Source organism: Drosophila hydei, unplaced genomic scaffold (genome assembly GCF_003285905.1).
Source record: "Drosophila hydei strain 15085-1641.00,03,60 unplaced genomic scaffold, DhydRS2 tig00008145-arrow-arrow-pilon, whole genome shotgun sequence".
NCBI classification, from domain to species: Eukaryota; Metazoa; Arthropoda; class Insecta; order Diptera; family Drosophilidae; genus Drosophila; species Drosophila hydei.
Window position 1 is genome coordinate 657,654 of NW_022045850.1, and position 17,399 is coordinate 675,052.

The following is a 17,399-nucleotide window of genomic DNA, read 5'->3' on the forward strand; positions in this document are numbered from 1 at the left end:
AAACCTTACAGATGTGTTATTTTTGACCTCTCATCTTGATGTACCGAAAAGTACATATATATGTATATCGATTATAGGCATGGTGGATCGAAAAATTTATATTTTGCACAATTTTAAAGTTAGAGTTCCAACATTTAAATGCTTACTAAAAAATGCTGTTTCGAATTTAATAAGAGTAATGACTAGAAATAACTTTTAAATAATAATGTAATAATATAGGCAGAAAAATGCATTTATTATTGTTAATTTACTTTAATTCAATTTCGATATTTATTTATTTACAATGTAACGAAATAAGCTTTGCCATTATTAATTTAAATCCTAAAAAAATATCCTTTACACTAAAAATCGGTTTTGTTTTTAATAAAAAAAAAAACAACGTAATTTTTGCTAGTTAAATACAGAGAGAGAAAGTATATGGTTTAAGCAAATATTTATATAATATATAGTATAATCTTCACCTCATTTCTGATTAGAGAATTAAAATAAAAGCTTTTCATTAAATTGTGGGCAAGTCTTGCATTCAAACTGGGATCCAAGACTTGAGATAATCATACGGTATATTGGAGGAAAGCTTAGAACCTAGAAAGTCGAACTATTTTGGGATCAGCATATTAAATCCTTTGATTTGGAATGTGAAGTTCTTAGATTATTAAATAAATCAATTTTTTTATTTAATTTGCAATTCATAAGCCGTATATACCGTATATACAGGTCAGCCATATTTAATTATAGGGTATCTGTCCCACAACACCTGGAGGAAGCGTCTTACCAATTATGAATAGCAGCACTTTGGCAACAAGTCAAACAAGTCGGGCACTCCCGGAACCCTGCACAGATGGGCGAACTGGAACTAGATCTTCCAGAGTTATGGAGATAGACAGTTAGACCCTTCCAACTTGGGCTTATACAATAGTTTAAAGCTTGATTATCGAGTCAAGTAAAGGTGTGCTTTACTGACGACTGCGACTAGGAGATACCCGTAAGGACACACTCTTTAGTAATAAAGGTATCTAAAACCTCTATTCCAAATTAGGGAATTATCTCTTTCTCTCTTGAGTTCAAAAAATGTGGGATATGCACAAAAACACAAATTTAAAACGATTTCTTTCAGGTAACTTTACCATTCATAGGGAGTGATGGACAGACTGCATAGAAAGACAGATAGAAATATGTATAAGTTTCAGATCGTCCCTGCCTTCCATTGCCTGTGACATGTATTCGTACAATAACTTTATTTCCCATTTATCCATTTATGAGCCAGCAAATATATAGTTGGAAGTGGAATAATATTTTGTATTTGATATATATGTTGATCTGGCCCAAAGACTTTTAGTTAATTCGCAAGCTCTTGAAGACCACAAATTATATATAAATTGCAAGGCCCAATCCTATCATACCATATATGCTTATATGTAAAAGAATTAGTTACTTTATATATATATATGTATATATATTTATATAGATGTATATATATTTCGGTCCATTACCATGCATCGGATACTATTATTGCTTTCATTAATGAAAAAGCTTTTTAAATTATTCTATATTATGCCGGTACCGACGAAGGCGTGCACTATTTTCTATTTTTGGATCACCCGGTGGGGGCGAAATATCATTCCTTGGTGTGGTTGGGGGGGATGCCGATGACGATTCGATAATATTTTGATTCCTTGCCGTACTATTAGTGTTATCGATTCGTGAGTTAGCTATCGTCTTACACGTCGTATTGTCTTTACATAATTTCCTGACACCATCATCGTTATTAATTATATCTACTGCTGGAGACTGATCATCGAAATTGCCCACCATGGTTGTTGCTTCTGCTGTTGCAGAAACCTCACGAGATCTGTAATTGACGCAGTTAGTAACTTTGTTTGCAACTACTATGACTGCTTATAAACAACTGATGCTTTACCTACTAGATATCCGAGTTTGTAGTCGTTGAAATCGTAGATTTAATTGCGTGGGATCAGTCACGTACTTTCCTTCTGTTGATTCACGACGGCGACGCAAACCTTAATATTAAATGCCGTTCAACATTTCATTAGTTCCAGTTGATAGATTCTATAGCATGTATTATCTTCTACCTACTCTAACTACTCTAACTACTCTCTTTCTCCCTCTCCCCTGTCCGTCTCCCTCTTCTCTACCAATATTTATACCTCTTCTTTTAGCGTCTAAGGCTATATTGCCTCTCTTCTGCTTTATCATAAACTTTCTTTTCTCCAACTCTTTCCAATCGTGCCTTTAATTTCCCTCTACTTATATCTCTCCTTTGTCCTGTCGCCCGTTTCCCGTTTCCCGCCTCCCGTCTCAGTTTTTTTTCCTTCTCCCCATATAATATACCTCTTGTCCTTGTCTAGTCTCCCTGTCTCCCAAAATTTTGAAATTTCCCAAGTATCTAGTTTTAGTTTCTAGCCTATACATTTGATATATTTAAGGTTTAAAAAATCTTTATAATAAGTCGACATAGACAAACCTGGTGTCAAGTCCATAATATTTGAAGAGTTTTGTAAAGCATTCGAGTAAAGTTGAGTTCGGCTTGGGCTATTAATAAGGTCCACAGTATTGGATTTTTGTATATTATCAATTTGTGGATGAATCTGGGACCCAAGTGTTGTTGCCGTTGTTGCTGCAACTGCTGCTGCTGCTGCTGCTGCTGCTGCTGTTGTTGTGGCAGCACCAGCCCAAGACGCACATTTAGCTTGTCGCAAATTGGAAGTGAGTACAGGAATCTTACTGGGTGTACTCAACATAGCCAATTCACAGCCATCACATACATCAGCGGTCATATGTAAGATAGGATTTTCAAGTGATTTGGATTGTGGATCAATGGATTGAACCTGAGGAGCTGTAGCTGTATCCGTAGATGGACAAATCAGGCACTCTGGAGGTATGCCATTCAATTTGCCATAAGCTTTCGACTCTTGACCAATTGTAATTTCATCACAGTTAGCTAAGATCTTATCATCCAAATGCATATCGTGCATATCACCAGTTGCTTCCTGTTTTAACGACTTGTAACTTTTCATACTGCTAGCTGCTAAGGCATCATAGTAGATAGACTCCTCCATATGCGAGTTTTCTGTACAAGATATAAAATATTTTTTAATATAATGTATATAATAAAGAAACTAATTCGATTGCTCCAGGTTGGGTGGTCCCAATTATCAATATTATCAATATTATCAATTAAAGATACCTCGATATATACAATGGAATAATACGCTGCATCACAGTCTAGACTGAGAGTTCGTGTTTATCGTGACATGGAGGTGCCTCGTTGATTTCAAGGAAAATTTGCTAAAAGGCATCTCATAGTATAGTCTCAGATAATTCGGAGTCTACACTACACTTCCTAGACAGGAAGTTATTGTTTTATCGTGACTAGCAAATACTTTGTAATTGACAGAAAGGATGATACTCTATGACAAGTGAACAACTCGTTATCTAGAAAGGATGGATTGCTTGCTAATTGGTCTAGAAGATACCCCGATGCAGTTGAATGGTTGATTGAGGATCTTAAAATGAATCATCAAATGATTTTACGTTTGACTTCATAGATTCTTACCTTTCGGAATGACACGAATTTCAAGTCGCCCACTAACACAGCCATCGTTGCTTTGGGTAGCAGCATCCATGAAATTAGCAACTCGATTTCCATGCTGCTGACCTTGCACATCGGATGATATTAGATCTGTAGGTAGGTTGCTTCTCTGGCAAAATGTTGTCTTAACACACCAAGGCACTGCTGCTGCCACAGGTGCGACTGCCGCTTCCTGCAGCTCATTAGGCGTATTTGCATTCAGGTTTGGCTTCTCATCGAACATATCTATGAGGCAAACGTTGGGCAGGCTATTGCGATGCTTGCACAGTGACTGACTCTCATTCGAGTTCCTTGATTGCATATCAATGGCAGCATCCTTGTACGTTGCAATAATTGTGGGAAAGTGGTTTGAGTTTGCCTTCGGTGCAATTTCCGACTGAGATTCCCGAACGCAAACATTTCGTGCTATATCCATACGATACACCTTTGGAATAAACCATAAAAGATTACTAACTTTTTATGCGTTGAAAGACAAAAATCGTATTGTTAACTATTTAAGCATTTTCTATTTCTGTGGAGTAAAGTTGTATTATTCTATGTAAGCTATTTCTATAGGAATTCTTGAATCCTCTTTTTCTGACTTCAAAATTGTGACGGACTAATTGTCGCAATTAATCGGCATCCACAAATTCGTTTAAGAATATCATTAAATTTCTAAATTTCATTAGAAGCCATGCAGCCCTTTCATGGTGCTCAAATTACGTGATGCGTCCACTTCAGGTAAGACTGAAAGCATGATTAAATAACATTTTGGCGAATTACGGGTGGCATCAGTTGGCAGACAATCTTCTATAAGCTTTTCGCTTCAATGCAATTCATAAAACCAGATTCTCTGCCTTACAACAGCCATTTTCAGGTTAATGGCTCTTGGTCTAAATGTACAGATTTTCAGTTCTCAGAGCAAAGAGTGGATTAAGTAAAATAAAATACTTTCGATTTCTCTCTACAAAAAGAAATAATCCAAACTTAATTACACATATGTACCTAACAGTATATATTTATAGTATATGCCTATAAGAGTTATGTTTTGTTAATATATTTACATATATAGGGCATATTATATATATAGGTCACTTATACTCAAATAATCAACAATTGACTCAAATGCTTCAAATGTTGTACATACATAAAAAGTATATAAAACATGCATACATATAGCTATTTATATACAAATAAATATATCTATCTATAATATGAGTAATTTGGAGTTAAGCTTACAGTGTCATCGAAGGCCGCTTGTTGCACAGCAGGTGGCTCTAGATCTTTTCGTAATACATTACCCATTGCAGGCTCTGACCAGCAGTGCGGTATCGACATTTGCAAAGTCTCATAGTTTTCGATTCCAGCTATGTTAAGTGTGTATCTATATGTACATTTGGCATTATGGGGAGATTATTATACACGTATTCACGTATGGCAAAGTATGGAGATAACTAATTGAGTTACATATATGTACACACAGGTGTGGGAATAGTGAAACAGGTGTAAGAACGTTGCAGTCTGACGTTATCGACTGGCTAATACTCATTCTCTTTCAGTTCAATATGATTTAATGGAATCATCTGTATAGAAAGTTCAGTTTCTCTTCAATTCATGGAGGTCATGGCCAGGATCACTGCATAGCAGCTTAGCTATGATCAAATTGCACAGCTTATTGGGATTTATGAATTCCGCACAAGAATATGGAAGAATGGTTTTTTCTAATGGCTAATTTTTATATGGCTATCAATTAACGGTTAACAGTGAATCTCTATTACTGGAAAGGATATTCTCAGCTACTATATATGCATATCTTCTAGAGCATTAAAGCTGGAATCTCAAAGAGCAAGTGAGCTACCATTCACTTCCTTTTCTGATGTGTTATACATATTCAGCACAAATGATATGAGCAAATTAACGAAATTATGTGACCCAAAGTTTTTTATATATCGAGTCCACTGAGACCCTAGCTTTAAAGCGGAAATTAGAAAAGCTATGCATTACAACGTGGCAAGTTAGAAAATATTTATATGTATAAACAAAAGAAGTAACGAGTGAAATATGGGGAAATACTTTTAGCCATTGTAGAAGAGAAAATCCGAAAATATTGATTGTTAGTTAGATTGAACTGCTTTTGGAGAGTGAACGACTATTATGCAACTGCAACTTTCTTGCTGTTTTTTGGAGATCAATTTGTGATCTGTAAAAGTTTTATTTAGACTGGGTTTTGCACTTACCTCTTAACCTTTGCATTGTCGGATGGTTTTGCTTTTGAATTGCCGTTACAGGTTACGGCTAAGTTAGAGTTTCTGTGTATTAACGGCAAAGATACGTCCGCTTTAGCAAATCGATCCAAATTTGGTTGTGACTGCGAGGCAAAAGGTTTTGGAATACTTTACATGTGATAGATACAACATAAACTGTGTGTAACTCGGGCGTAAACACAAATATAATATAAATATTTACATATAACCTGGGCTCAATGCACACATATTGAGAATGTGTTTGTAGGTAAGTGTATTTACTACATACTGTATATATATCTAGGAATAATATTGGTAGAGACGAGCTGTGCTCAAAAACAAAGTTGAAGATTAAAACCGTTTGAAATCAGGGAGAAGATGAGAGAAGACTTGAAGAACTGGAAAAGCTTTATGCTATACCAAAACAGTAAGAGTGCTCTAGTCGGAAGTGCTCGACTATCATACTCTGACTATTGCGAAGCGGTGCTGCTAAAGGCATTTCTCATTGAACTTCGATTCTAGAAGTACGATCGAAAATCAACTTCAAAATGTCATAGAGTTGTAATAAAAGTTTTAAGAATTAGTTTTGGAACACAGCCGTATATATGTATATAGTATTATTACACATAGGTATGTAAAGAGTGAGGTGGTAAAGAGTGTAAAGAGTGAGCAATTAAGAGTATTCTGGTCTGGAGTATCGATAATGGGATATACCCTAACCCTAGTTGAGGGTGGCCGACTAGAGGATACCCTTAACCCTGTTCGCCGTGTGTTTTTAAATACTTTCCACAGCTTGTCAAACAACCAGCATCCCCACACTACGCGCATCAACTGTCTACTCAATTTAAATTTAAAGATTTTTTGGACACTTGTAGCCAGAATCCAAAATATAACAAAAATCATAATTACATACGATATACATGAAACTACATGCCAAAGAGACTCTAACTCCAAAGACGTACGAGCTATGATTTAATTACTGAATTTCGGTTATGTCTTAAATCGATAATCGTTTACTTGAAATATATATATAAAGCTTTTATAGATGCTTAGACGTTCATACATACGGACAGACGGAAGGACAGACAGAAATACAGGGCTAAATCGACTCAGCTCGTCGTCCAAATCAAGAATATATACACTCTATGGGGTCTGCCACGCCTCTTTTTACCTGTTACATTCCTCTTAAGAACATTATTATAATCTGCTTTTCCACTTTCAATGGGTTCGGGGTATAGAAAAATAGATGAACTCATAATGCGTATAGAATATACAGGAATATATAGAAAATTTCGTATGTGTTCAGGGTATACGACTTAACCATGGAGTGGACACTTGAAGCATTTAAGATTGATTGTATGAAATGAAAAGTGCCTCAGAGTAGCTGGCGTATACAATATGACATATATAGGATATATTTGAAGGATATCATAATTATATTATTACCTGTGGCTCCTGCTTCCATTCGTTGTCGGTTGTATCCTCTGAGTCGTCAAATTGGCTCTTCCATTGGGAAGCGAGCGTTAGAGCACCGCCACCTTTGGTTACCTGTTGCAGTGCCGAAACATTCTCATCATCGATTAATGCAAATTGTGTTACTGAATGATCACCAGCAGCCGTTGATGCTGCCGTTGCCGTTGCCGTGGCCGTTGCCGTTGTTGTTGCATTAGTTTTCGCTGCGATAATGCCGATTGCTGCTGCCCGCTGGTTTGACGAAGGCAGCCCTATAGACGACGATAGACGTAGATTGGTTGAGGTTGCCGAGCGACGATTTATTGGCGATATGCCAAAGATTTGTTCACGCTGACAGATGAGGCTCTTGTTATTATGATTCAAGATGCCATTGAAATCCTGACTCTGATTTTGATTCAGGTTCTCTTGATCAGTCAGTGCTGGCGTTGGAGCAGCCAGCACTCGTAGACGACCATAGGTTGACTTCTGTTCGACCAGATTCACACTGTTTGCGTGCGAGCAGCGTTTGCTTTCACAGCTCTTGTCAGCTGATAATTGATTGTGGCTCGAACCTTCAAGGGTTTCCACTTTTGTGATCTTAGTCGATTGCTTCGGCTGCTGCATCTCTCCACCTAGGGATCTGCTATTGCCGCCTTCCACGCTGATGTAGCGACTATTCTTGTCACCTGCTTCCACATGAACTTTGCCATCAATGGTTTTCACTAGATTCGGCAGCCCTTGAGCTGGCACAGTTTTACTTTCTGGATACTGTTCCAATATACAATATGTTATATATGTTATATATGTTTTCTTTAAGCTGATTTTTGGAACTTACATAAACAGGCGCCGAATTATTTTGATTGGTTGTGGCATATGAACCAGAGACTGTCTGAGGCTGACAACGTTTTCCATGCGAAGACTTCAACTGCACCTCATGATTCACAATGCTTACAGTCGAGGATTTAATCAGTGCACTAGGAAGATTGGGTGGAGCTATCGATGTATTCGAAACCAGTACAAGTTGTTGTTGCTGCTGCTGTTGCTGCTGTTGCTGCTGCTGCTGTTGCTGCTGTTGCTGCTGTTGCTGCGGCTGTTGCTGCTGCTTTGGTAATGTATTTTGAGGTCCTAAGCTTACGTTTTGCACAACGCAATCCCCTGAGGCTTGTGGTATTATTGTTGCATTGCAATTTTTATCAACCTTGAATGGTTAATACATCTATATAAATATCTGGATTGGTATATATTAACATATATAAAGAAACTGAAGGGCATGTATATGTAGCCTTATGCCACGACTATGACTTTTTAGATGAAGATAGCCTGAGTTGTTGAGTTTTTAGTATGTGTAATGTCGGTCTATTTGTCCATCATTGGATATATATATACCTTTTTATAAAGAGTTATGATCAACTTAATTAGAGACTTTCTATCTTTAAAAAGAGACTGGGAAATAAATAAATTCTCCATATTTGGGTGCACCTAGCGACAATATTACATTTTTAATTACTCTAGCTCAAATCGTCCAAGCAACAAAAGTACGGAATAGATTATTATCAATTTTAAATAAAAATTAGAAGAAAGAAGTCCTTAGTTCCCTTACTTACCAAGATCTCAAAAGTCTTAACAAAGATATGTATCTATGATCTTTAGTACAAACTTAATGCATTCCCAAACTGAGAACTCTTGATAGTAGGTAGTTAGCCAAACCCGTTAAAATCTCACTTGTTTCAGCCGCTTCGCTTGGACTGTATTAGTGGGAAAAGCTAGAACCTCCAAATTTTGTATTTAGTTTTATGTACATTTTATGCAATTTTGATTTTATTTTTTTATTCTTATTATTATTATTTTATTTTTTTGAATACTCGATAGAAACTACGTAAAATATTAAAAAAACTCAAAGAAGACTGGGATCAGGGTATCTTCTAGTCGGGCACCCCGACTAGAGCTTTCTTACTTGTTTTGGATTAGCAATTGCGGAATCTATTTTTAAATTCTGCGAAGCGGGAATCTGGCGTTTTGACAGCATTCAGCGACATGACAAACCCATGGAAAGAAGTTCGCCTCTATTCAGGTGGCAACCGCCGAATTATAAAACTGGCATTGGTTGCACTAGCTGTTTTCTTTTTGCCGTGATCAAATTCAGAAATAGAACGGGGCTTTAACCAGGTTAGCCTAGTAAAGCTAAGTAATAAGATTGCTCTGAGCACGCTGCCTATGTATAAGGTAAAGTTACTTTATGGCACGAATCCATCCTACGATAATGAAGCTCAAGCCGATCTTTCAGAGTAAGAAGGCCTTATAAAAATACAAGATGTACACGTATTTAATAAAATATTAAGTGAAACGCTAAAAAATGGATTTCTTCCTGCTTTTTGAGTAGTTATTCAGCTTCTTTCACTAGACTTTCTTTATAACTTATTTAGAGAATAATAACTACAACAAACCCTACTATTTGAAATATGTATTCTTATTTTAATTTTTGGGAGAATAACTCCATATCTGTGTATAAATCAGGACTGCGGATGAGTTATCGGAAAAAAACAAGTAAGACAGTTCTAGTCGAGAGTGCCCGACTAGGTGATACCATGGGTCCCAGCCGATCTGTGTTGCACCATACACACACGCACACACACTCAGATGTATGTACTTAGGCGTAGAAAAGTGAAGACATAAGTTTAACTTCTACTAATGTTACGTCTTTCGCATATTAGGCAAGTTATCAACTGATCTTCAATTCAGCGAATTTCCTTAGATATAAATAAAGAATGAAAGTTATATGAAATTTACATGAAGCTAAATGCAAGATTTGTAGAGTCCATTACGAAAGGCGTAGAGATACGATTTGATAACTGAAAGTCGATAACGTTTTTAATCAATCACACTGAAACAGTAAAAGTGAACGATTAAACTGCCGTGTTCATATAAGCGGTCAGACGAACAGGTCTAGATCGACTCTGCGCGTTATCCTGATTAACAATATATATTTTTTTGGGACCTTTATGGGACCTCGCCTCTTTCCGAATTCCTGAAATATATCACAGAGCTATTGTACCTCACATATAGGCAATAATAAATCTTAGAATGGGCGTAAATATATTCTGAGACGAATTCAGATTGACAAAAATATTGGGACTAGGTACAGTCTGAATCTTGGGTAATCCAAATTGTGTTCTATGAGCTTTTACCTTTTCCTTTATATGCAGAGGTTCTGTTGAGGCCATCTGAGCAGTGTCTATATCGTTTCTCTTGCGCACCTATAATATACACTCAGACGCATCATTTAGGTACTGTATATCTAAATACATCTTCAAAGACGCTTACATATTCTGTGCCACTGGCATTGGATGCAGCCACCGTCATTTGGGTCACATTTCCATGCATATACTCGTTTTTAGCTGGAGTTAAAGTTGCATTTGCCGATGCACTGATGTTGCCAACAGCGGCTGTATCTACTTTCTCCCAATCGTACGGGTCAGCTTCTTTAACGCCACGTCGCTTCATACACCGCTCGAATAGACCAATCAACATCTTTGATTTTCAATAAATCCATAGATTTAGAAGTATATATAGAAATTTATATAGATAAAGATATAGATATAGATATAGATTATATAGATAAAGATATAGATATAGATATAGATATAGATATAGATATAGATATAGATATAGATATAGATATATATAGATATAGATATAGATATAAATACCGATATAGATACAGAAACAGATACAGATATAGATATAGTTATATATATACACAAGCAAACCCCTCCCACTATTCGAGATCAACGATATTTCTTGAACATAAACATGTACCACTGCAGACAACTGCATTTTACAAAGGTTATTTATATATATATATATATATATATATATATATACTCGCTCATGAAGTGATGGGAGTATATTGCTTTTGAGCGATTTTCTTCTGGCTATCCATCTCAGATCCTATATATTTCTATCTATATCAAATCGAAGACGTTTGTTGAATCGTTGCCAACACGAGTAAATAGTAAAATATACTTATATAGTACATATATCTTCGCCCAATGTTGGACGTTGAAAATCGAGCAATGAGGTAGGCACGTAAGCTACTTTTGAGATCCCCCGTAGATCTACCAAAGAAGTCTATGTCTACGTTCGCTACAAGGTTACTATTTACGTTCTTTTATAATTTGAACGCCTTTGCTGCTCTTACACAAAAACACAATGTTGATATATCTACACATAGATAAAATCATTCAGTTATATAAATAGATTAAAATAAAATAGTGAAGTAGTAGTAGTATATATATATATATATATATATATATATAATATTGAATTGCATATAGTATTTAGTTGACTAACTAGCGCTTACCGCATAGTCCGGTCGATCAGCGTACGTGAGTGATTGTATGTGTTCCAGGAATTGCTTGAGGTCAGACGGTAGATGTTTTAATAATATTCTATGATCATATTTTTCCTTGGTCAATCCAACTTGTTCCTTGTCTTTGATCTTTCTCCATGGCAACTGCCCATTGACGAATTCAACGAGCATATAAAATAATGACCACAGATCGTCATGTCGACCCATTTCCCTATTGCGATGCGCATTTATCGATGCATAGCGCACAGTTCCACGAAATCCAGCCGCTGCTCGAGGACAGCGAACCTCGCCGGTGCCCGTCGTATATTGCCGAGCCAGCCCAAAGTCGAGCATATAGACGCGTCGGCAATTATAGGGCAAACGCCCCACAGAAAAGTTGCTCTGCAAAATATTCGAATAAGCAATATATATGGTAGATATAGTAGAAGCCAACTGCAAAATAGTCGTTCATAGTTCATAGCAACTTTATTCCATCAGATCTGCCAACCACGCCCACACCCCTTAAAATGTCAAAGTGTCAAGCATTGAGGAAGGTAGCTTCCCCAATGGATGTCAAACATTTGGGACTCTATCGCTACGCCTGCTAGCGATGTAGTTCGATCTGCAGAGAACTTGTACAGTGAAGGCCACAACTTGAGCACGTGAATCGATCGAAATTTTCAAACTGTGGGATATTGGGGCGTCGGAAGTCTCTCGATTGAACACATAAATACTAAAGCTCGTGAACGTACAGTTACAGTAGTAGAAGTATAGAATGATAGACCGTGGGCTTACCGGTTTGATGTCGCGATGTAGAAAGCCAACCGAATGTATGGATTCAATGGCTTTGAGGATCTGTAAGCCAAGCCGCAGGGTTGTACTGAGAGAAAAGGCGCCCCTTGGCTGGGCTCGTCTCAGTTCAGCTAAGTTTTTACCCTGGAGTTGCATGACCACATAGTTGAATCGATCATTTCGTCCACAGCCAATGAAGCGGCAAACGTGCTCCTTGCCCTGCAGCTTCTTCAGCACGGCTACCTCCATTTTGAGTACCTGTTTGGGTTGACGGGCGGACTCCACCTTAAGCGCAACTTGTTCGCGGGTAATAAGATCTTGGCCCTCATAAATCTCACCGAAACCGCCGCCACCAATTTTGCGCACAACCTAAAACGAAGAAGATGAAGAAGAAGAAGAAGCGAGTAGAGTAGGGAAGCTTGAATGGAAAAGGAATCCCGCTCGCCCTCTTTTAATCTTACCTTCCAGCGCTCCTTAACCACATGTCCTGGCTGCAAGAGATCCTCCGATGTCATTTTGTTCGCTTCCTTTGGCAATGCGACGTTGTTACTGCTTTCCAATTGAGGTGCTGTTGGAGCGGCTGGTTGTGGTACCTTAAAGGTGACGCGACTTCGTGCACCTAACCGATTGTGTTTCGCTGGCAATGTGGCAGATCTCTGCAGCGCATTTGCATACGGAAATTTACGATCTTCCGATGAGTCACCAACGGCTGCACCTCCGGTGCGAAGAGTTTGAAAAAATAACGCTGGCTCTAGCGTCGGCGGCGGCTTCGATGGGGGCGGTGGCTGCAATCGTTCTATATATTTGGGACTATCATCAATGTAGGTCCGCTGTGGATGCGCTTGGATTTCGTGTAGTCGTATGCCTTTAGCTTGAGCTTTATGGATCTTATGTGGATCAGCGACATTTTCGTCATTTCTAAAATAAAAAAAAAAAACAAAAAGCACGAAATGCAGTAGCGGCATCTATATTAAGTATCTATATTAAGGGTGAGAACTCAAAGTGTTACTGATAATTGTAATTTTCAGATGGAAAAACATCTCTTCACATTTACATCATGCATGTATATACATACATACATTTGCATAACTTTTCGCCTTTGAGGAGCTCAGATTAAAAAATAATGAAAAATTAAATTCAATGAAGAAGTAAACAAAATCGAGACATTTTTCGTAGTTCATCAAATTTACCTTAGTTATTTATTGAAAAGCCACATGACTGATTTGGAATCCCTTAGCAGCACACGTAATGCAAATATATATGTATATATATGCATAAAAATATATATATATGTGCCTTCACAGTTGAAAAAATGAAAAGTTATCGTATCACCTTAATGTCCTTTGCTAATTACACCCTAAACTCATTTAACATTGCTTAGATTCGCATAGAATTAAATTATTGAACATTGATTATTAACGGAGCTGCGCTTGCCATATTATTTAAATGCGAATAAAAAAACTCGTATTGATTGCAAAGCTCGGTAAGCTTTGTTCCTAAGCGAAGCTTTTTACTCAACAAAAACAACCAAAGGAAACGCGACAGAGAGAGAGCGAGACAGAACAATATGTATGTGTGTGTCTGAGCAATTGAAAATGACAGTTGCCAATGGTTACAACAAATTTGTAACCAGCTGCACCCTTATAACAGCGCGTGCGCCAGGACTAGCACACGCAGTGAGTGTTGTATCAACGAGCTATTGACTGATATTATATCAATAAGCTTTATACAGAGATTTTAATCGTCTCTTAACTAATAAGTAAATGGGAATAGGTTTGAAGTACAAAATGAAAATGTAAAAAATGTTTGTTAAAGAACACGCTGAATCTGAGGCATTTTCAAGTTAAATGCTAAGTTCAAGTTGATCAAGTTCTATGAAGCTTGCTTTTTGGTTAAAGTTCCAATCCCAGTCTTGAGTGCATTTACTTTACTCAAGGGTTGAAAGACTACAATTATTTCAACTAAAGACACCTGATTGATCTCTTTGCTTGCAATTCTCAACTGTTTATGGCTTGAAAGACGATGCTGATATGAGCCATAAAATTCATGCAGATTCATGATTGCTTTAGCTGATTAGATGGACACCTTAATATGACTTGAAGGTACTTACCTATGGCTTTCCTGTAAATGCATTTGTTGTTGTTATTTTTCTGTTTCTGTATTTTTTTGCTTCTTCAGTTCAGTTAGATGATGATAATATCACACAATGAAGTTCCAATTGATCAGCTGATTTATACCATACATACCAAATTATAAAAAATTAATAGATTATATCATTTCTGTGTTGTTTTCTGTTTTATCAAAGAGACGATATTTTTATTAAAAATAATTATGATTAATTATTTATGTATTTTATATATATTTGGTTTTTGTTGTTTCGTTTTCATTTTCTTTTTCGAATATTTGTTTATTTAATTTTATCACTAAACTAGGTAAGCATTGTGTGTGTGTATGAAGTAATCTATTTTTAAATGTATATATTTTGATCGTTTTAATTTTAGCGAGAGCGACGGAGAAAGAGGAAAAACATTAACCGAAAAATTCGTGGACGATATGAAGCACGTGTCAGAAAATCAAAAGCTAATCAAAAAATAAATATAATAAATTATAAATTCTCAATGTGAAACTCGAATGAGGCGTTGCAACGATCGGAGAATGTATTCAACTTGTTGTTTTTTAAGTTTCTATTTATACCAAAAAATGGTATTCTCTTTTGAAAATATATAAAAATCCATTTTAAACAGAGGCGAGAGTTGTTGACTCAATTCGTTTTTCACTTTTCCGATTTTCGCGGAGCTTTTCTCATACACATACGAGATTGTTCACTGAAAACTTTCGACTGAAACGTTTTCATACATCAGACCTGAACAAATCTTTTACGCCAACTCATATACAGACGTATTTTATACGTATCTCGTATAAAGGTGTAGGAGGCATATATACATATATATATTTATCTAAAAATATATAAATATATTATGAAAAATCATAGAAAATATAATAACATTTCTTTAGCAATTAAATATAAAAGCCAAATCTAAACAAACATCTAATGATATTGTATAATTCATGAGATACCTTATAGAGCTTTTCAGATATTACATATCAAAGACCCCAGGAAATCTGAATAGAAGAGCCATATTAAGTATAAGAATCAGTACAACCAGGTGTAAGCCAGTTGTCAGGAGTAGCAGAGCTAGGAAGAACGAAGAAACAATAAATTGGACCTGAAGTAGGATACGAGGTATAAGTATAAAATATATATATCAACTAAAGTATATATACTTTCGAGAAGAAATTATTTTATTTAAAATTTTAAATTCACTTGAAGACATATAATTTCAAATTTTAAATTAACAATCCAGTTGAAATGAAAATAATTGAAGAAACTTTTAAAACTTGAGCATTCCATTTGATGTAGCCCTTTCAGGGCTGAAAACTAAGAACTCTGATCCAGTGCTTCAAAGTGTTGAAGGTCCTCAGTTCATAATTCCACCAACATTCATATAAGAGTATTGTAATTATCAATTTAATAAATATATAACTTAAATTTAGATAAAGAATATGCTTCGGTAAAACGCTGTTTGATTTACAGTATTTAATTAAGTTTGTTTCACATGCTTGAAAATCCACACAGTTTCGTTAAGCACGCGATATTTAAGTTTATGTAGGTGTTTATGGACTCATTGATATATTTGGGATCAAAAGCTGACTGCTATAAAAATCAGAGCAGCAGCGTTGCATACAAATAAATCGATAGCGTAGTTATCGGCGCGCATACAAATTAAGTTAACTCATAAACTGCATTTTCGTATTATTTTTTATTATTGGAACTAATAAAAAAAGGATAAGAATTATGATATTCAATTAATTTTCTATGCTTACTAGATAGTCAAAAATTTTACTATAGGCTTGGATATGGATTGTATGCATAACCATTGAATATGTGATTTTAATTTGGTAAGTCGTTTCTTTGATTATGTAGACTTTGTTGGTGTCTTTTTCCAGTTCCCTTTTCGGCTGCGTTGGAAAATTCAAAATGACTTCTGCATGAAATATCAAATAGAAAAAAGGGTTAAAAAGTTTCGAATTCCAGCCACACAAAAGGCTCGACCCGATAATATTGATTGTGCATCGACTCGAATGGGGGTTACAAATGACACGTGGCTCACGACCAACAACTACAAACTCTACTGAAACTAGATAGATTATATGTGCACCAAATCAATATGGAAATAGAAAATAAAAAAGATCCATCAGCAGTTGTCACCCTTAAACAGTGTTCGAAAAATAACAAAAGATAAAACAAATTATAAATGGCAGTGTTCGCCGAGGAGATACCTTGTAGCCCAGATTGTTTTCGGCTCGGTTTTTCTTTATAAATATGCCTTCAATCAAATTTAATATTTACAACTAAATTTGATATTAATATATATATTTTTTAATATTTTTTATATATGTTTGAAATATATTGCTCAATTGCTTTTATATTTATATATATATACTCAAGACATTTTATTATCTATAAATCTTAATCTGATTATTTTAGAGACATAGAATTATACTTTTGAATAATTTTTACAATTTTAAAGATATTTATCAATAAATATAAATGTAAATATAAATATATACAAGTAACTATCTATATACATATATTGAGGTATTATTATAAATATATATTATTATATTTATATAATAATTATATTTTCTTAATATAGAAATAAATAACTTGTATGTTACACGAACATTAGTTTGTCAACTAAAACTAACTTTTATCTTCTATTTAGTAATACTGAAAATGTATATTTTTGAATTTATATAATTTTGAATTATGGATACTATTTTATTTTTATTTTTTTAATTTTTAAAATTTATAAACTTTTTCACATAACTTCAAGAGAATTTCTTGTCTGTGGATGAAATGAAGCGAATATTCTAACTATTCTATTCCAACTAGAATACCTCGTTAATTTCA

At 35.5% G+C, this 17,399-nt stretch overlaps 1 protein-coding gene across 3 annotated transcripts; it reads right to left on the reverse strand.

Moving 5' to 3' along the window:
• Positions 1–1,483: 1,483 nt before the first annotated feature.
• LOC111597799 (tau-tubulin kinase homolog Asator) lies at positions 1,484–15,521 on the reverse strand. Of its 3 annotated transcripts, none has more exons than XM_023312686.2 (15): positions 15,503–15,521; positions 14,535–14,650; positions 12,886–13,342; positions 12,428–12,793; positions 11,645–12,034; positions 10,606–10,812; positions 10,470–10,538; positions 8,120–8,482; positions 7,279–8,052; positions 5,827–5,957; positions 4,829–4,973; positions 3,575–4,034; positions 2,483–3,088; positions 1,919–2,018; positions 1,484–1,849 (listed from the first exon to the last, which is right to left on the reverse strand). In XM_023312686.2, the coding sequence occupies exons 2-15, from the start codon at positions 14,555–14,557 to the stop codon at positions 1,540–1,542; spliced, it is 4,401 nt and encodes a 1,466-aa protein (XP_023168454.2). In that variant the 5' UTR covers positions 14,558–14,650; positions 15,503–15,521; the 3' UTR covers positions 1,484–1,539. The 3 variants fall into 3 exon arrangements, with proteins under 3 accessions (XP_023168454.2, XP_023168448.2, XP_023168462.2); XM_023312680.2 differs by lacking the exon at positions 15,503–15,521 and adding an exon at positions 15,119–15,251; XM_023312694.2 differs by lacking the exons at positions 4,829–4,973; positions 5,827–5,957; positions 15,503–15,521 and adding an exon at positions 15,119–15,251.
• Positions 15,522–17,399: the final 1,878 nt, after the last annotated feature.

What these genes read in the sequence shown, in the direction of transcription:
- LOC111597799 (XM_023312686.2), bottom strand. Translation starts at nt 14,557, where the DNA reads ATGCATTTACAGGAAAGCCATAG. An exon ending in AATGGAAGCAGGAGCCACAG is followed by an intron (nt 5,958 to 7,278) that starts GTAATAATATAA and finishes TTTGCCTCGCAG; the next exon opens with TCACAACCAAATTTGGATCG. An exon ending in CAAACTCGGATATCTAGTAG is followed by an intron (nt 1,850 to 1,918) that starts GTAAAGCATCAG and finishes CGTCAATTACAG; the next exon opens with ATCTCGTGAGGTTTCTGCAA.